The sequence below is a fragment of the Cebidichthys violaceus genome, unplaced genomic scaffold (assembly GCF_023349555.1).
Source record: "Cebidichthys violaceus isolate CVI_PGR_0920_01 unplaced genomic scaffold, fCebVio1.0.p SCAF_614, whole genome shotgun sequence".
Lineage (NCBI taxonomy): Eukaryota > Metazoa > Chordata > Actinopteri > Perciformes > Stichaeidae > Cebidichthys > Cebidichthys violaceus.
In genome coordinates, this window is record NW_027176833.1 from 1 (window position 1) to 20,000 (window position 20,000).

The 20,000-nt window shown below is 46.4% G+C and overlaps 2 protein-coding genes across 5 annotated transcripts in view; both read right to left on the reverse strand.

Annotated features, from left to right (window-relative positions):
* Positions 1-275: 275 nt before the first annotated feature.
* Positions 276-2,881, reverse strand: LOC137890129 (FSD1-like protein; the record flags this gene model as incomplete). Its single annotated transcript, XM_068734247.1, has 5 exons — positions 2,808-2,881; positions 1,186-1,281; positions 940-1,071; positions 483-584; positions 276-298 (listed from the first exon to the last, which is right to left on the reverse strand). Coding segments are annotated over exons 1-5 (371 nt in total), but the record flags the coding sequence as incomplete, so codon positions are not given.
* A 1,095-nt stretch (positions 2,882-3,976) lies between these two features.
* Positions 3,977-20,000, reverse strand: part of LOC137890128 (adenomatous polyposis coli protein-like) — an 18,292-nt gene continuing 2,268 nt past the window's right edge. The window contains exons 1-15 of one of the 4 annotated variants that reach the window (XM_068734245.1): positions 17,978-17,994; positions 17,685-17,772; positions 17,355-17,574; positions 16,959-17,067; positions 16,728-16,841; positions 16,502-16,564; positions 14,330-14,470; positions 13,843-14,020; positions 13,568-13,768; positions 13,251-13,346; positions 12,589-12,728; positions 12,371-12,448; positions 12,127-12,243; positions 11,024-11,238; positions 3,977-10,207 (exon numbers count right to left, since the gene is read on the reverse strand). In XM_068734245.1, the coding sequence (XP_068590346.1) occupies positions 5,191-10,207; positions 11,024-11,238; positions 12,127-12,243; positions 12,371-12,448; positions 12,589-12,728; positions 13,251-13,346; positions 13,568-13,768; positions 13,843-14,020; positions 14,330-14,470; positions 16,502-16,564; positions 16,728-16,841; positions 16,959-17,067; positions 17,355-17,572 (6,687 nt within the window). In that variant the 5' untranslated portion in view covers positions 17,573-17,574; positions 17,685-17,772; positions 17,978-17,994 and the 3' untranslated portion in view covers positions 3,977-5,190. Of the gene's footprint in view, positions 10,208-11,023; positions 11,239-12,126; positions 12,244-12,370; positions 12,449-12,588; positions 12,729-13,250; positions 13,347-13,567; positions 13,769-13,842; positions 14,021-14,329; positions 14,471-16,501; positions 16,565-16,727; positions 16,842-16,958; positions 17,068-17,354; positions 17,575-17,675; positions 17,773-17,977; positions 17,995-20,000 lie in introns of those variants that run through there. The other 3 variants (XM_068734246.1, XM_068734244.1, XM_068734243.1) reach the window with 3 other exon arrangements.

A 20,000-nucleotide genomic window follows, 5' to 3' on the forward strand; every position in this document is an offset into this window, starting at 1 on the left:
ACTAATTTCATTAAGTAAAAAAAAACAGCATTAAATTGAATTAAAACAAATTCAACAAAAACAACAAATACATATAAATGAACATTAAAATGTGACAACTGAACAATGACAGTAAACTGGATGAACATAAACCTAGAAACTAATAATAAAACGTGTCATTCAATAAACATAATTTACATAAATAAATAAATCCAAACATTAACTCATGTTTATATTAAGTAATATATTTGATATTATATTAATAAGCTCATATCATATTCAAACAATGAACAAACCTTTCTTTGATTTGTTTTGCAGCCTGAAAAAAAAAACAGACAAAACAAACTTTAAATATTTATTGTTAAAAGTAATTTCAAAGTTAGGGGCTTTTTAATGTTTGTCTTACTGTATTGTTAATTTAATCATTATTTTAGGCGACTAATAAACTGGAAGGTTTTAATAAGAAAAGGTGAATTTATTTCTTCTTCATCTTCTCTTACTACCTTTAAGAATTCTTCTTCGTTGGTGATCGTCAGAGTCTGATTTGCGAACTCAAGCAGTTCTTCACACGACAGCAGAGCGGACTTCCCCTCCAATATCTGCTTCTGAAAAAATCAAACCAAAAATACTTTTTTAAAAGTATACATGAAAGGAAAGAAAATTAGAAGAAAATATGTTGGCATACATTTTTATTTTTTAAAGTAAAAAAGTATATAGGGATAAAAAATTCTTAGTAATATCAAACATTTTTAAATGACAAATGTTTTTTCAACTTTGAGGCAAAAAACATTCAATTTAAATTTAAATACTAGAAACTGTGAGGAATAAAGCCGGAAATCAAAACTGTGTTGAAGCAAAGAAAAGAAAAATAGAGGTTTTAAAGATACATAATGAAAAATAGAACAAAAACACAACAGGAATAAAGAAGTTTATAAAACAAACTAAAAATTGCATCTTTACCTGAAGCTCCGCCTCTTTTCTCTGCTTCTCCTCTTTAATTACATCACAAAGCGCTGCCCCCTTCTCCTCCAGGGCGGAGCTTAGCTGTTCAAGCTCCGCCTCCAGCTCTGACATCACCTTACAAGACTCCTCCTGATTGGATGGACAAAGTTTACTTTAGTTATTATGTCTTTTTAATTTTAGATCATTCCCCCTCTTCTCTCTAAGCCCCTCCCTTTACTCTATTTTAGCCAATCAGCTGCTGACCTGGAGTCCCGTCAGTGTGTTGTCGACTGTTTCCAGGAAAGTTTGGAGCTCTTCATTCTTATTGGCTAAAGTGCTGATGATCCTGCACAAAGCTTCCTGTTCAACACACGAAACACTTTTTAAAACATCAAAACACTTAAGTAGTTTTTTTAACAGTTTTCTACAGATGATGCAGTGGTTATAGAGATTAGTATGTGATGCAATGGTTTTACAGATTAGCACGTGATAAAGTGGTTTTACAGATTAGCATGTGATGCAGTAGTTTAACAGATTAGCACGTGATGCAGTGCTTTTACAGATTAGCACGTGATGCAGTGGTTTTACAGATTAGCATGTGATGCAGTAGTTTTACAGATAAGCATGTGATGCAGTGGTTTTACAGATTAGCATGTGATGCAGTAGTTTAACAGATTAGCGCGTGATGCAGTGCTTTTACAGATTAGCAGATGTTGCAGTGGTTTTACAGATTAGCATGTGATGCAGTAGTTTTACAGATTAGCACGTGATGCAGTGATTTTACAAATTAGCATTTGATGCAGTGGTTTTACAGATTAGCATGTGATGCAGTAGTTTAACAGATTAGCATGTGATGCAGTAGTTTAACAGATTAGCGCGTGATGCAGTGCTTTTACAGATTAGCAGATGTTGCAGTGGTTTTACAGATTAGCATGTGATGCAGTGGTTTTACAGATTAGTATGTGATGCAGGGGTTTTACAGATTAGCATGTGATGCAGTGGTTTTACAGATTAGCATTTGATGCAGTGGTTTCACAGATTAGCATGTAATGCAGTAGTTTTACAGATTAGCATGTGATGCAGTGGTTTTATAGATTAGCATGTGATGCAGTGGTTTAACAGATTAGCATGTGATGCAGTAGCAGTGCCTCTGTAAATCTACTATATCACATGCTTGGCTGTAAACCCCCACTGAAGCACCTGCACTGACCTACATGTCTACTGAAGCCTCCACTGCACACTGATTACTCAGAGAAGACATTCACAGTGTAAGAGCCTCTGGTCAAACCTATTGATCATCATCATCATCATCATCATCACCATCAGACCACAGTATCATGGTTTTGAGTACTGCAGGTAGTACAACTATCACACACTACGTGTCCTTGTAGTATTGTGTTGCTACTGAACATTTAATAGAGGTCAAGTTAAACCGACAGAGAGCGAGAGACAAACAGACAGAGAAAGAGAGAGACAGAGAGAGAGAGACATAGCGAGAGAGAGACAGAGACACAGACAGACAGACAGAGAGAGAGGTCAAGTTACATAGAGAATGAACAGGGTCCAGTTACCTGAAGAGAGAAAACACCTGAGCAGTTTTTTAAAGATAAAGTTTCAAAGGAAATAAAATAAAACCAGCTGATCGACAGTCCATTCACACTGATAGTGACTCTACCAGAGAGAGAGAGAGAGAGAGAGAGAAAGAGAGAGAGATAGTCTTATCTGTAAATCCCTCATTCAAAGTGATGCTGACACGACCAGAGAGAGGGGGACTTTGGCTGCTAACAGCTAATAGCTAGCTAATCCTCTCTCTCTTCCTCCACGTGTTTCCTGTGTGTCAGCTGACGGATCAGATGTTATTGATCATCGATCGATCAGATTCTTACCTTCTGAGTGTCCATCATCTGAATGAGAGAGAGAGAGAGAGAGAGAGAGAGAGAGAGAGAGAGAGAGGGAGAGGAAGGACGAAGACCGGAAGTGAAGTCAGACACATTACAGCCTTGTTTCCGGTTTGCAGTATCAAAATAAGAGTCTACAGGTGACAGAACTATAATAAATATATTAGAAATATAGGAAATGTAAATCCTGTTTTACCATTTGGATTTGCATTTTAAATAAACTAGAGTATTACTGCTAATAATAACACACTGCACATACAGCACACATTTGGAGCATTGCATGGTGGGATTGTTCCATTAGAGGCGGGTACAGTGGTGGATCTGCAGTGGAGGGTCTACAGTGGAGGATCAACAGTGGAGGATCAGTGGAGGGTCTACAGTGGAGGAGGATCTACATTATTGCAACAGTTCCACTGAAGCCAGTTCCTGTGGAGGTTCCAGTCCTTGTCTTTCCAGACGTCACTTTTTTTGTTGATCTTTATGAACTCACCCGTTCTTCTTCTTCTTCTTCTGATCGTGCTGTGATGAGTCAGCAGTGTTTTGAAATAAAATATATATATTTATATACAAGTGTGCTGAGTAAATGTGACTCTCCTGTGGATTATAGTATTACAGGATTATACAGACATCACATGACTTCATGTTAACTTGAGTTATTTAAATTACTTATTAGCTGCAGTGATAGACGTGAACCTGCTGGATGTAACAATTATATTTCTATATATATATTTCTATATCAAAATAAGAGTCTACAGGTGACAGAACTATAATAAATATATTAGAAATATGGGAAATGTAAATCCTGTTTTACCATTTGGATTTGCATTTTAAATAAACTAGAATATTACTGCTAATAATAACACACTGCACACATTTGGAGCATTGCATGGTGGGATTGTTCCATTAGAGGTGGGTACAGTGGTGGATCTGCAGTGGAGGGTCTACAGTGGAGGATCAACAGTGGAGGAGGATCAGTGGAGGGTCTACAGTGGAGGAGGATCTACATTATTGCAACAGTTCCACTGAGATATATATATATATATATATATATATAAACCCAGATATAATTAAATAATCTCAAGAAATAATCTCTCCAACAAACATGTTCATGTTTAATCCATCTCTCATTTTCTCAATCAATCAAACAACCAGAGACGTTTGCACCTAAAATGTTGAATTTTATTGTTCATTATCTGTTTATCATTTCACCAAAAACATTTCAGCCTTTGACTCGTTTTCCTCCAGCAGACATAAAAACAGTGAAACTCAAGGTACAGCATGAAGAACACGGTGGAAACTCATTTTTTGGCAAAAAAAAAAAAAATAATTTTTGTTTTTAAATTATGTGCTTCAAAGTTAAAAGGTTTTTAAGGTTTTACAGCAATAACTTACGTTTTTACAGTGTTATTTGTTTTTCCAACAAGAGACAGAGCAAGATAAGTTTTTCAGCCAACAGACGATTCCTCAAACTAAAATCCTCCAAAATATTCACCAGGAAATTCAAGAACGGACTCAAAACAATTCAAAGTGGTTTCATCTTAAAGTTCAGTCGGCTGGCAGCAAACGTCTCCTCTGGAATAAATGCCGTTGTGAGAGTGACGAGTGAGGTTCTGAAAAACTGATTTTTTTACATCCATCTGACAAAGTCTTTAGATTTAAACAATTCAAACATATGTTCAAATAACATTTTATGTCCCAGAAAAACAAGTTTTCTTGAGAATCCAAACTCATGTTTTTGGATGATTTTAAGACTCAAACTGTGAATCCCTCATTTTCAAACTGCAGCAAAGTCACATCTGACATGTTGAGCTCACCAAACTGTCTCCAAAAGGAGAGAATAAATTAATTTCCACCCGACGACAGGAGCAAAATCGTGTTTTTTTTTTCAGAACCAAACTCCGTGAAAAAAAAGCATGAAAACTTCCGAAAGAGCAGAATTGTCTTCAAAACGCTACAGCTAGCAGAAACATCATCATTATCATTGTTATATCACCATGGTAACTGTCATCGTTAAGGGGGGGGGGTCGGGGGCCATGCAGGATCACAGGCAGAAAGGGGCGAAGCTAAGCGCTACTCATCATTTTTAGTGGTATAAAAACATAAAAAGTTCATTTTTAAAGTTTTTCTCTCATCGAATAAAGAACCTTGACTGGCAGGTGAGAGGAGCCAATGAGGGGGGAAGAGAGCAGGTGAGGGGGGCGGGGCTAGCACTTAAATACAGACTCACTTCCTGTACAGTTCGGTTCACAAACAAACATTTTCTGACGTTTTTTTCTTCCTATGTATTTACACTTCCTCCGTTTCGGTCAACTGTCCCAGCTGTGGCGGCCATTTTGTGGCTAACTACGAGTCTTCTTCCCATTTCCTGTTTTCACACCGACGTCACGATGTACGAGCCGCGCTCTCCACCGCTGCCGCCGCCCTCGCCGCCCTTCGGCTCCCGTTTCTTAGTGACGGGGGTCGGGATGAGCGAAGGTCTCGTGGGGGTTGTCGACGACGAAGACGATGATGTTGTAGTGGTGGTGGTGGTGGTGGGGGGCGTGGCGGTGACATCAGAGTTGCTCTTCCTCGGACTCGGCGTGTAGTTGAACGGGCTGACCCGAGCCGCCACGGCGCCGCTCCGCTGCTGACTGCGCTGCTGCTGTTGTTGTTGTTGTTGTTGTTGTTGTTGTTGAGGGCGTTCGGGCGGCGGCGGCTTGTCGTCGAGGCTCTCACAGCTCCGGCGCAGGTTGAGGTTGGAAGAAGAAGAAGAAGAAGAGCAGGAGGAAGAGGGTATCTTGGAGGGGGCGGGGCTGTCTATGACGGGCGGGGCGTTGGTGGTGGGAGAGCGAGCCGAACAGGAAGAGGAGGAGCGCGGGTTGTTGACGGGACAATCCTCCAGACGGACCCACACGTCTTCTGATTTGTCGGAGAAGCGTCCGGCCGATGAGTCGCCGCCGCTCTTCCCCTTCCTCCACGTTCCCTGGGACCTCACGCCGCTTTCCTCCTCGCTCCGCCCCTTCTCGCTGGACTCCGATGATGCCGACAGCACCGACGACGAGCTCCCCGTCCTCTTCCACGTCCCCACGCGCGGCAACGACGTTGAGTGTTTGCTCCCGCCTCCTTCTCCTCCAGCACTGCTACTTTCCCGCTTCCAGGTGCCCGTGCGGCTGAACCGCGATGAGGTCACTTCCTGTGGGCGTGATGGGCTCTCGGAGTGCGAGCGGTTGACGTCGTGTCTCCTGGTCGTTGACGGTAGCGGCGTATCGGGGCTGGATGGTGACTCTAACGCCGTTACAGTCACCGCCGCCGCCGACTCCTCCAGCTTCCTCTTCAGCGTCGGACTCGGCGCTTCTTTGATGAAGGTCGACTGACGGACCAGCGCTGGCTTCTCTGGCTCAGCCTTCTGCTTCTTGGCCGCGGTGGAGCCGCCGACCCTCGATGCCGACTCGCTCCTCGGGATGCCTCCGCCACCACCGCCACTACCACCGCTCCTCGCCGGCCCACTCTGTTTGGCCGGTCTTGAGGCCGAAGACGACGATGATGACGCACTTCCTGGAGACGCCGTGCGCGGCATCTGAAGCAGCTTCCCTCCTTTCTGATTGGCTGCCGAGGAAGAGCGGGACGGCGTGGAGTCCCGAGAAGACCCGCCTCCTCTGTCAGTGCCGTCGCTGCTTCCCGGAGGTTTAGCCACGGCTGCCGCTCTGGGTTTGCTCCGCCCCCTGGCAGATGGCTCTGCCCTCGGTTTCCCCGTGAAAGGACTCCTGTACACTTTCTTCCCGCCTTTCAACGCCTTCGCCGCCTCCTCCTCCTCCACTTCCTCCTTCTTCTTCTTGGCCTCCAGCGTGCTGCGTTCTCCACCCTTCAGGATCCTCCCCCCTCGCTTCATCGCCACCTCCCCCTTCTCCTCCCCTTCTTCTTCTGCGTTGTTATTGGCTGCTGGAAGGCGGAACGGTGAGCCCACAGACTTCAGGGAGAGAACCGAGTCGGAGTCCGATGATGGCTGGCGTGACAGCGGCGTGGCGGCGGCGGCTGCAGCGTTCAGGCTGCTTACGATGGAGTTGGCACCTTCTTGGATTGCCTTCCAATCGAATGTCTCTGAGTCAGGGGAGGCGGGGCTTCTCGGCGCCTCCGAAGGCTCCTCCTCGGCCAAAATGTCATCCTCGGCTTTGGAAGCAGGAAGTGTTGTGGCCACGGCAGCGGCGGCGGTGGCTGCAGCCTTCTTCTTCTTCTTGGGCATGGCGGAGCTGATGCACTCCTGCAGCAGGTCGTCCTCCGAGTCGATGCTCAGCGAGCTGAGCGACGAGTTCCTGGAGAAGCAGACGGGCGTGTCCTCCACGTGGAACGCTTTGGGAGCGTAGCAGCTTGCCGCAGGGGGGCGGGGCTTCAACTCCTCTTGTGGAGGAGGAGCAGGAGGAGGAGACTTTCCTCCTGCTTTGCTGCCATCTTTCTTCTCGGGAGGCGGAGCGAACTCCTTGTTGTTGTTCTCCTGGTCGATGTCGCTCAGAGAGCTCAGAGACGAGTTCCTGGAGAAGCAGACGGGCGTGTCCTCGATGGCAAACTTCTGCTTCTCGTCGGACTCCGTTGCGTTGGTCGCCGGTTTCGTTCGAGGGAAAACAGCCGCCGTCTGCTGCTTCCTCTTCCTGCCCTCTTCTTCTTTTTTTTTCTTCTCCTCGTCCTTCTCTCCACCGCCGCCCCCGTCGTCTTCATCAAAGTCCAGCGAGCTCAGCGAGTCATTGCGCGAGAAGCAGCACGGCGTGCCCTCGATGGGCGTGTAGTGGTGTGGCGAGTCAAAGGCAAACCCTGGTTTTGCTTTGGCGATGCCGTACGCCGCCCGCTGGGGCATCGGCTTTACCGGCGACGTTGGCTTCTTCTTCTGCTGCTGCTGCAGGGCGAGAGGGGGCGGGACCGAAGGAGGAGCTTGGAGGTGCTCGCTGTTCACCGACGCTCTGATTGGTTTTCTGGGTTTGGCTTTGGGCATGGCAGCGCTGATGCACTCGGCGAGGATGTCGTCACCATTCTCGCCCTCCGGGAGCCCCGCCCCTCTCCTCTGGCCGGAGGTGGGCGGGGCTACAGTTGCGACAGCAACTGCTGCCGCCTCCTCATTGGGCGGGGAGTCCATGGTGAGGTCACTGAGCGAGGTGGCGGTGGAGAAGTTGAGCGGCGTTCCCTCCACACAGTAAACTCTCGGCACCTCCTCCGACGGCGGAGGCGCGTCCTTCCTCTGCTGCGATTGGCCACGACTCTGAGGTGGGTGGAGCTTATAAACAGGAAGCTGGCTGGGTTTCCTTGGCGCTGCTTGTTGCTGTTTCTTTGGTTTCCGTGACGACTTGGGCATGGCCATGTTGATGCACGCCTCCAGGATCTCGTCGTCGTCAGATTCGTCGAGGATGGGTTTCGCCCCCTCCTCGTCCTTCCTCTCCTTGTTCCCTCTCTCCTCTTCCTCTTCATTCCCTCTCATCTCCGCCACGATGAACGGCTCGTCCAGACTGAGCGCGCTCAGACTGGAGGCTCTGGAGAAGCCGTGCGGCGTGCTCTCTGTGGCAAAGTGCAGCAGGACGTCCGCGCTGCTCTCCTCTTCGTCCTTCTTTTTCTTGGTCTTCTCCTCCTCCTTGGCACTCTGTGTCGGTGGAGGAATCGGCGGCGGCGGCGTCTTGGCGCGGCTCGGCGGCATGGTCTGTCCCGGACTGTCGGGCAGGTCGCTGGGGCTGACCACGCCACTCGGCATGCCACTGCACGGCTCGCTGGAGCGCACGGAGCTGGCTATGGAGGACGTGGAGAAGCTGTCGAGGGAGCTGACCGATGTGCAGCGGCTGAACATCAGTGGCGTCTCCTGAGCGTATGGCTGCTCCGGAGGACTCTTGGGAGTCCTGGCGCCCGATGATGACGTCACATGGTGGTGGTGATGGTGGTGGGCGTGGCCGTGATGGTGATGGTGACCACGTCGTCCTCGTGAGGAGGGAGCGGAAGCGGCGGCTGCTGCGGCAGCGGCGGCGGCAGCAGTGGCGGTCTGGCTCTCCGCCTCCTTCTGCTGCCTCTGCTGATGCTCATGTGCGTCTTTCTCGCTGACAGGAAGTGTCGGGTAATCGTTACTGCCGCCGCCCCTCCCACCTCTCCTCTTCCTCTCGATGACATCACCATCTTCATCTTCCTCCGACGATGACAGTGAGGAGAGCGAGCTGCCTCTGGAGAAGCAGATGGGTGTGTCCTCCACACAGTACGTCTGCGTCGACTCCTGGTTGCCTTTTGGTACTGTCCGATTGGCTGGGGGAGGAGGGGGGCGGAGCTTGTTGCCAGAGGACGACGGAGGAGGTGGGCCGGAGGGGGCGGCAGTCTCCTCCGGCTTGAACAGCGGTTTTCGTGCGGCGTCGGTGCCATACTTCAGGCTGTAGTCGATTGGCTGCTCGACCGCCGCGTCACCGCCGTAGTTTGAATTTGGCGCTGCAACAACATAGCGAGGCTGCGCGGCGGATGCTACGCGGCTGCTGGTTGCCGCCGAGTCACCGCCGTTGTTCCTCCTCCTCAGCCGGGCATCCAGCTCGTCGTCCTCGTCGCTCTCGATACTGCCGCGGTGACTCGGACTCTGTCTCCCAGAGTTCAGCTGTTCGTCCGAGTACTTGAGGCTGTAGTTGATGGGCGTGTCCAACTCAGCGCCGTCATCGTCCGCCATGTGGTTGGCGCTGCGGATCTTGTGCGCCAGGTCGGCCGGGTACTTCCTGTAGACGCAGCACTTGTTGGCTCCGTTCTCGTCGGACGAGTAGAACGGCTCCGTTGACGGTTTCGTCTTGCCGCGGTTTCCGTACCCGTCGGCACTCGTGACGCTGTTGAGGCTGTCGCTAGACGCTCGGACGCTGGGCGGGAACACCGTCCGGGCGTACGGCACCTCCTCACTCGACCTCTTCGATCCATCTCCGTTCTTCGGGCTCGACAACACCGGCGTGTTGGTGTACGAGCGTGTCGCGCTCCCTCCAGCTCCTCCTCCTCCGGCGCCATTACAGCCCCGCCCCTTCCTGTGCGCCGCCTTCGGGCTCAGGTTGTCGATGTTGTCGAAAGTCTCAGACAGCTGCTGGGCGTCCAGCTCCTCGAACAATGCCTTCTGTTTGCGAGCGTGCAGCGACGGGGCGCCAGCGCCCGGCGACACCACGCTGGCGTCCTTGTAGCGTGCCGGCCGATTGGCCATCAGGTTGCGCAGGGCGGCGGCGCTGCCCATGGCGATCATCTTGTGCCGGGAGTGAATGAGGTTGCGCAGCATGCCGACGGCTCCCAGCTCCCACAATGCCTCCTGGTCTTTGGCGTCCCTGGCCGACAGATTCCAGAGCGTCCCACAGGCGTTGGACACGATGGTCAAACTGTGGGACTTCAGGTGCTGCAGCAGAGTCGGCAGGCAGCCATGCTCACGCAGGATCTGCCTGCAGGACAACACACAGGGAGAAGAGAGCCATGAGTTTTCAGAATTTAATCCACACAGCGAATGTTGATGGTTTATACTCGTGGTGTAACGTTAACCATCAGAGTGTAAATAAAGTTTTACCGTTAACCATCAGAGTGTAAATAAAGTTTAACGTTAACCATCACAGTGTAAATAAAGTTTTACCGTTAACCATCAGAGTGTAAATAAAGTTTTACCGTTAACCATCACAGTGTAAATAAAGTTTTCCTGACGATGGTTCTCCTCCAGTATTCAGTAGAACATGTGTTTCTAGTCTCTGATAATGTTTCATTGTAAACAACCAATCAGTGTTTAAACCAACAGGAGGAGAGCTAGTAACGTTAGCAGCACCGCTAACAGCTAACCAAGGAGGTTCACTTCCGTTACATTATGATGCCTTCAGGCTCTGCTAAGTGAAAATGAGTACTGGCTGAAATTATAACATTATCGTGATGTGTTAACATGTAATCTGTAAAAATGTAAACACAAGCTCTAAGCACATTATTATACATCTCCTTATACTTATGTATATGTGTGTATATATATATATATAGAATATATATAGATATATTTTACTATTCTGAATTTCTGAGGCCGATGACAATCGTCAGTTAAACTTTTTTTTTTTTCACACTATGAAGGTTAAATTGTGTAATAGATCACATGACTCCCTGGTCATTTATATCCATAATGTTCCCTCACTGCTGACTCAAGGCTTTGTGTTTGGCGGATATACGGCTGGAGTGTCTGAAATAATGACAGCGCTGCTTCAGGTGAGCGGCCCGACTCTCTTTACCTGTGCGCTTCGTTGGTGGCGATGAGGCTGGAGACGTTGCGGAGGATCCCGCCGCCGCTCTCGATGATGGCAAGCGTGTTGGTGTGGCTGCGGTGAGTCAGCGTTCCCACCAGAAACGCCAGAGCACCGTCCACCGCGCAGATGTCCGCCTTGTTCTCTGTGCAGTGAGCCGACAGGTTCCAGAGTGCGCTCAGTACGGACTTCAGAGTCGACTCCTGAAGAAGAAGAAGAAACAAAGTTAAAAACTGCAGAAGAACCAATTTCAGAGCTCAGAATGATTTACAGAAAAACAACATTTAACCCTCTGAACACCAAAACCTGCCGGTGGGATGGAAAGACATGTTTTCTTTAAACAATCGCCAAAACTACACCGTTTATCAGCCAGAAGCTGTAAAAGATGTCATTATCGGCAGATTTACATCTTTCCGACAGTCCTTGAACACATCATGTGTGACGAACACTTCAGTCCGAAAACATCAAAACAAAGCTTAAAATGATATTTAATCTATAACATGTTCTCATTTAAAATCTCTCAAATAAAGCGTTCGCTTTAAACAGATTGTGTAAAAACATTAAATTGTGAGCTCCTCGGTGAAACTATGAAGTCATGATTGATTCATCTGAGACCAACAGTCATGTGACAGCAAATCAGAGAAATTTTGACTGAACTTCAGGAAGTGAACGAGGAGAGGAGAGAAGAGGAGAGAGAGGAGAGGAGAAGAGAGGAGAGGAGAGGAGAGGAGAAGGGAGGAGAGGAGAGGGGAGGGGAAGGGAGAGGAGAGCCTCCATGTTTTTCCTACATTGGTAAAACTTGTAAATGTTGGATAAATAAATTCTATTGTTTTCTAATTTTTGTAAAATAAATGATCAAAGAAATTCAACTTTGTAATGATTGATGTCATAACTGTGTTATTCGGCACTAAAGACATGTTCTAGTTCTCTCTACTTGTAGTCATGATGGTTCTGTTTCTATAGGAGGAGAAGGACTTTTATTTTGAAGTGAAAAAATCAAGACCACAGAGAGTAAATCGAGACAGGAGACACAGGAGAAGAAACGCCTCGTAACGTCTTCGTGATCAGAGGGTTGATTAGTTGTTATTTACCTTCTGGATCTCGAGAGCGCAGCCGGTCAGCGCTCGCACGCTGCCGACCTCACGCAGCGTCTTCTTACTGTTCACATCAGCACGCCACGACAGGTTCCTCAACACACTTGCTATCACCTAGAAAAAACAATTAACAGGACAAAGACAAACTGAGACAAAAGCCTCCATCGTGCAGGCGATGAGCTCAGAGTTGCGTTTAGAAGTTCTATAAATCTAAACTGTCATTAAACACAGGTGAGTTTACCTGCTGCAGGTCTTCACTGTCAGACTTCAGCTGAGCGACCATCGCTCTCATACAGCCCTTCATGGAGCACAGCGTGGCCTGATGGGAAAACAACAACGTGAAGCTGTGATCTGAATGGATACAGAGTTAGAGAGGTGTGTAGGTGTGTGTGTGTGTGTGTGTGTGTGTGTGATGATTGAGTTGTGATTGATGAGTAAATGTTTGTGTTTTCCTCCGACCTTATTGGCTACGTCTCCAAAGGTGAGGTTGGTGAGCCCCATGCCGGCGTATCGCCGCAAGGTGACGCTGTAATGATCGCTGCTCAGACCGAACATCTCACAGTCCACCTGCAGCAGCTCAGCCACCGCCTGCAGACCGCCTGCAGGGACAAATAACCCGCAGCCATACAGAGGGTATGAATACCAGAGATGAAACATTAAACCAGTCAAACATTAAACCAGTCAGACATTAAACCAGTCAGACGTTAAACCAGTCAGACGTTAAACCAGTCAAACATTAAACCAGTCAGTCAAACATTAAACCAGTCAGTCAAACACTAAACCAGTCAGTCAAACATTAAACCAGTCAGTCAAACATTAAACCAGCCAAACATTAAACCAGTCAAACATTAAACCAGTAACCAGTCAAACATTAAACCAGTCAGACATTAAACCAGTCAGACATTACATTAGTCAAACACTAAACCAGTCAGTCAAACATTAAACCAGTCAGTCAAACATTAAACCAGTCAAACATTAAACCAGTCAGTCAAACATTAAACCAGTCAGTCAAACATTAAACCAGCCAAACATTAAACCAGTCAAACATTAAACCAGTCAAACATTAAACCAGTCAAACATTAAACCAGTCAAACATTAAACCAGTTGATGGTCCTACTGACCGAGTTCGTTCATGGCGTGTCGATGTTCTTCATCAAATGAAAGCTTCATGAGGACGCAGACGGCCGGACAGATCTGATGCTCCACTGGAGACGGCACTGAAGACGCAGTATAAATATTATATATCTATATTATGTGTGTATAATTCTGTGAACACGTTGCCCAACATCTCTCCATTTCTAGTTATGGTTTACTTTATTAGCAACATTTCTCTCCATCTTTGAAACGCTGTGTTGACACTATACATTAACTATTACACATAATATACATATTGCTGTCTGTCCTCCTGATTGGTCAGTGTGTGTGTGACATCACTCACTGGGGTTGTCCTCCTGATCAACGCCCCTCTCGTGGTTCTCCTGCCAGCTCCAACACTCCTCGCAGTAATGGCGGACCTGCTCCAGCAGGTGGAGCACTCTGATCTCCCGCCGGCCCCTCTTGTCGTCAGGCTGACTGTGAACGATGTTGTGCAGCGCAGCCGACGCACGCGCACGAGCCTCTTTGCTGCCGCGGGAGTTACCTAATGTAAGCGAACAGGTGAGTTACCTGTGAGAAACAGACAAGAACACTTCACTTCTGTGGGAACTAGCTTACCTAGCAGCAGGGAGTCCTTGTCGTTGCCATGCAGCAGCTGGATGAGCAGCGGCAGACAGCCAGACTGACGCATTGCGATGCACGAGTCCTGCGAGCTTGACATGGCGAGCAGCGTCCGCGACATGTCGTCTTTATCGTGAGTCCCCAACATCGACAGAAGACTGTACACCATCTCCACCTGCAGGGGGCGAAACAGAAAACTTTATACAGTGTACACCATCTTCACCTGTAGGGGGTGATACAGAAAACTATTTACAGTGTACACCATCTCCATCTGTAGGGGGCGACACAGAAAACTATTTACAGTGTACACCATTTCCACCTGTAGGGGGCGACACAGAAAACTATTTACAGTGTACACCATCTCCACCTGTAGGGGGCGACACAAAACTTTATACAGTGTACACCATCTCCACCTGTAGGGGGGAACAGATTTGGTGGAGGGTTAGGAGTTTTTGTAGTTGTGTTGCTAGGCAGATTTAATCACCTTCGTTCCGAGGTGGCTGGTGATTCGTCGAGGCACAGAGTAGCTCGTCTCATTGGCTGCCTCTTGGTCCAACCGGCCGCTGGCGCTCACCTGAGCTCCGGCCAATCCGCTGCTGTCGGTCGCCCCCTGAGCTTCCTCCACCTGGGGAGGGGGGGGGGGGGGGGGGAGAGAGAGAAATACAACTGAATTTCCAGAAAATACTCAAAAGAAAGTCTTCTTCTTCTGTGGTGGCTTAATGGCACCTGACTGTAGAATTAGCTCCACCAGCTGTTTACTCACATTTATGATGCCCCGCCCCTTTTTTATCACTTCCGGCTCTAACGCAATTATATTCGTTCTTCCGGTTTAGCGATAGCATAAAATAGCGTTAGCATAGCGCTATCCAGACGGTTTTAAGGTGTGCATGTAGGGGTGTAACGTTTCACAAAATTCTCGGTTCGGTTCAATACGATACAGTGGTGCCACGGTTCGGTACGTTTTCAGTACAGCAAAAAAGCAGAAATGCCAAATCCTCGCTGGTGAGACTCTCAAGTAGTCTTTAAAAATGAAAGGTTGTGTTTGATACTTAAGATCTTCTCTAAAATCTTCCTCTATAAACTCAAACAGACACATTTCCTGGAAAGCTTTAGAAGTTTTATTTTTCAGACTTAGTTACAGCACTGCGGCTCTTGCTCTATCTCTATCTCATATTTACATTAAAAGCAACACTTACACATAAAAATGTAATAGATTATGATCCATAAATGTGATCAACACTCGTCACACTCGTTCCCTCAGTGTCGTTGTCTGTTCTCACTCGTAGCTCTGCTGAAGTCTCTGTCCTACTGGAGAGCAATCCATGTTTTGTTCCTTTATAGTTTATGTGTGTTAACTTGTTGTACAGAACAAGATAAACATTAATAAGAAAAGGAAAGTCCTCCGTTTTGTGTCCGTCCTCTCTAAAGCCGCTAACCGTTACTTCAGAGGGCCGCTCGGTAGGTCTGATAACTCCGCTGGTCACGCCGCTCACTAATCGCTCCATTAACAGCTGTTTCCACCGTAATAATGAGGACTTTAACTGAACAACAGCTGCTAGTAAAGACAACACGGTCAACAACACCTGTAATCAGTTGTCCATGTTGAATTAACCTGGTAGTCGATCGGTAATCAAGACTGTTGTTGTTTGTGAACATCCGGTCACGTGATAGGAGCGTGGCGAATCAGGGAAGGACATCACGTTACGTCGGGTGGGTTGCCATGTTTGAGCATAGTGGCTCCACCAATTTCAGCTATATTTTTTTTCAAAAGCAATTTAATATTATTATTGTTCGGTTTGTAATGCGTACCGAACCGTGAGCCCCGTACCGAACGGTTCAATGCCAATACGTGTATCGTTACACCCCTATGTGCATGTAAATATTCCCCCCTTTCTCACATGAACAATAATCAAAATTATAAAAAAGCTTTTTATATTTTGACTACACAAAAGATAAAAAACCTAAGCACATTATTTTAGGCAAATAAAAAGATGTATAATAGTACTAACAGTAGTGTTAGCAGTACTACTCACAGCTACAGTGATAGTAGTACAATGTGCAGAAGTACCAGTACTGTAATAGTACGGCAACAGTATTAGCCATTACCATTACAGTCGCTTTTATCCAAAGCGACTTACAATTCACTATATATCTATATACTTAACCGTTTTGTACCCGTAGTTTTTTGTTGTATAAACAGTAGAAGTAATATTTGTGGCAGCAGTAAACCAACCAGTATTTGTAGTAGCAGTACTAGTATGAATGTGTTCAAGTATTGTAGTATTTACAGTATTAGCCGAATCAATAGTACCTCTCTTTCTCTGGCTTCTTTGTGTATTTTCTGTGTATTAGTACCACAAGCAGAAACAGCACAGTGGTGGTGGCAGTATCAGTATACACTAAAACTCTCAGCAATACCATTAGTAGTAGAAGTATTTAAAGTAGTACTACTGTCAGTAGTACCATCAGCGTTAAATGGTTCCTTTCTCACCTGAAAAATATAAAATGTCTTTTTGACGACAAAAAATAAAATGCTTAAGCGCATTATTTTAGACAGGAGCGGATGGAAAAAACCATTTCTTTCATATTTTATTTTGAAAATCTTCTGAAAATTCTGTAGAAAACTATAATTACAACAAAGAACAGGTGAGCTTACCTGCAGCCGTGCTCCCAGTCGCAGGATGTCCTTATCGATCTGCTGAATACGAGACACGCGGTCCTGAACACACACACACACACACACACACACACACACACACACACACACACACACACACACACACACACACACACACACACACACACACACACACACACACACACACGTCAGGTTTGAGTGTCGGGGTTCACACAGGTGAACCAGCCTCCAGGTGTGATCTCACCTGAGCTCTCCTCTCCATCTCCTGACAGGAGCCCAGCTGCTCCTCCATCGCCGAGCGGATCTGACGGGCCTCGAACTCCAGCTGACGGCGACTCATGTCCGTCTGCAGAGTGAACTGACACGAGAAAAACTCCCGTCATGCATAAACCTCGCCCAGAGCAGCCAGGGCTTATGGGTATTGTAGTATTTAGAGAGGGGACAACAACAAAAAACGTGTAAAAAGAGTATTTACGTTCTCAGTGAGCGGCAGACTGTCAATCCTCTTGGTGAGATTCTGCAGCTGAGCGTAGTACCAGTCCTTCTCCTTCTCCTCCTTTTCCAGCTCAGCCAATAGGAGAGACCTGTCAGGGAGCAGCAGCCAATCACAAAGCAGAGATAGAGAGAAGCCAATCAAGAGAGAGAGAGAGAGAGAGAGAGAGAGAGAGAGAGAGAGAGAGAGAGAGAGAGAGAGAGAGAGAGAGAGAGAGAGAGAGAGAGAGAGAGAGAGCATTTTAAATCTGACAGTACTAATATATACATTTTTATTGTATTTTTTAATGTAGTCAGTAAATCACTAGCTACAGTATTAAAGTACCGTCAGTACTCTCAGTAGTACACTCAGTAGTACTGTTAGTACTCTTAGCAGTACCTCTCCTTCTCGAGCTCCTCCAGGCAGCGGTCATGGCCGTCTCTGCCCGCAGTCGGCAGCCCTCTCCTGGGGAAGCCAGTGGTGGTTGAGGGGCCTGGAGCTCCGGAGCCTCCAGCTGCTCCTCCAGCTCCAGAACCAGAAGAGGCCGAGCTGGAGGAGGACGAGGGGGGCAGAGGAGGCCTCGACCGGGCCTTAAACCCTGCAGACTCCAGGCTCATCTCTGGAGGAGAAGAGACACAGTTATCAGGTTATAGAGAATGTATATGTGTGTATGTGTATATATAAATACATATATAAATATGTCTGTGTGTGTGCCTTTACTTTGTTCACCTTTCAGTCTTTCGATGAGCTCCAGCTGAGAGCCAGACGCCTCTCCGGAATCTTCTTCTATGGTGCCCTGCAGCTGCTTCAGCACTTCCTGTTTTAAGTTAAGAAAATAAAAGCGGTACAGTGTTAAATCACAAGTGTGTTTTTCTGGTCTGCTGATGGGGAGTCACAAAATAAAATCCCGATGACACAACAACACAAATATTAATCATATTAATACATGAATCTCTCTCTCTCTCTCTCCGTCTGTGTCTCTCGCCTAGTTTTTCAGAGTAAATCCTCTTTTCTTGACTCACCACGATGAAACGGCAGCGTTCATACAGCGACATGATGGAAACTAATACTACTCACACTGTCCATGTGTGTTTCTGCTCATCGACAGTAAACAGGAAACGGGAAACAGGAAACGGGAAACGGGAAGTGAGTGTGAGGAAGGACAAGGACAATAAAGAAAAATAAAACTACAAGTTAAAGGACAACAAGCACACAGAGAGACAGACGTGAAAATAAGACAAACAAAAACTATCAACAGAAAGAAACAGACAGTAACAATGAGAACGGAAGAAATAGAGTCAGAACATGAACGAAAGCAAGAAAAACTAAAACAAGAAAAGTTGGAAAGGAACTAAACACGAACAAAACACGATAAATGAAAAACATAAAGACACACAGAGGATGGTTGAAAGAGAGAAAGCATAAAGAAATGTAAACAACAACAGGAAGTAAAATACAAAAAACAGGCATCAGAAAGAAAGACAACAGAGGAAGAAGAGAGGACAGACTTCTCACTCTGACGGGTTTCCTGAGTCCTCTCTGGGAGAACCAGAGATCCTCAAACACACAAACATCTCACTCTGAACAACAACATGGATCTCATTCAGAGGCTCATGATTGGTGAAAAATACCACAGGTCTATTCTGGGCCAAAGAGAGAGACACACAGATAGATATCATATTCATACATATATAAATGAATATGTGTGAGTGAGTGAGTGAAAGAGAGCAAGAGCGACAGAGAGAGACACACAGATATATATATATATATATATATATATATATATATATATATATGTGTGAGTATAGTATAGTATGTGTGAGTGAGTGAAAGAGAGAGAGAGAGTGAGCGAGAGAGAGAAAGAGAGAGAAAGAGAGCGAGAGAGAGAAAGAGAGCAAGAGAGAAAGAGAGCGAGAGAGACAGAGAGAGAGCGAGAGAGAGAGCCGTATGTTCCTTTCTGTACTTAAATACTAATAATCTGTAGTATTAACAAAACTAATAATCAAATTTCTGCTGTCAGTATTCTTGTCAGTAGTACTATGTGCAGAATTTGAGTAGTACTGTGTGCAGTGTTTCAATAGTACTGTGTGCAGTATTTCAGTAGTACTGTGTACAGTGTTTCAGTAGTACTGTGTGCAGTATTTCAGTAGTACTGTGTGCAGTATTTCAGTAGTACTGTGTGCAGTATTTCAGTAGTACTGTGTGCAGTATTTCAGTAGTACCGTGTGCAGTGTTTCAGTAGTACCGTGTGCAGTATTTCAATAGTACTGTGGGCAGTGTTTGAGTAGTACTGTGTTCAGTTTTTGAGTAGTATTGTGTTCAGTATTTGAGTAGTACTGTGTACAGTATTTGAGTAGTACTGTGTGCAGTATGCGAGTAGTACTGTGTGCAGTATGCGAGTAGTACTGTGTTCAGTGTTTGAGTAGTACTGTGTGCAGTATGTGAGTAGTACTGTACGCAGTATTTGAGTAGTACTGTGAGCAGTATTTGAGTAGTACTGTGTACAGTGTTTCAGTAGTACTGTGTTCAGTATTTGAGTAGTACTGTGTGCAGTATGCGAGTAGTACTGTACGCAGTATTTGAGTAGTACTGTGCTCAGTATTTGAGTAGTACTGCGTACAGTGTTTCAGTAGTACTGTGTTCAGTATTTGAGTAGTACTGTGTTCAGTATGCGAGTAGTACTGTACGCAGTATTTGAGTAGTACTGTGAGCAGTATTTGAGTAGTACTGTGTACAGTGTTTCAGTAGTACTGTGGGCAGTATTTGAGTAGTACTGTGGGCAGTATGCGAGTAGTACTGTACGCAGTATTTGAGTAGTACAGTGCTCAGTATTTGAGTAGTACTGTGTACAGTGTTTCAGTAGTACTGTGTTCAGTATTTGAGTAGTACTGTGTGCAGTATGCGAGTAGTACTGTGTGCAGTATGCGAGTAGTACTGTGTTCAGTGTTTGAGTAGTACTGTGTGCAGTATGTGAGTAGTACTGTACGCAGTATTTGAGTAGTACTGTGAGCAGTACTTGAGTAGTACTGTGTACAGTGTTTCAGT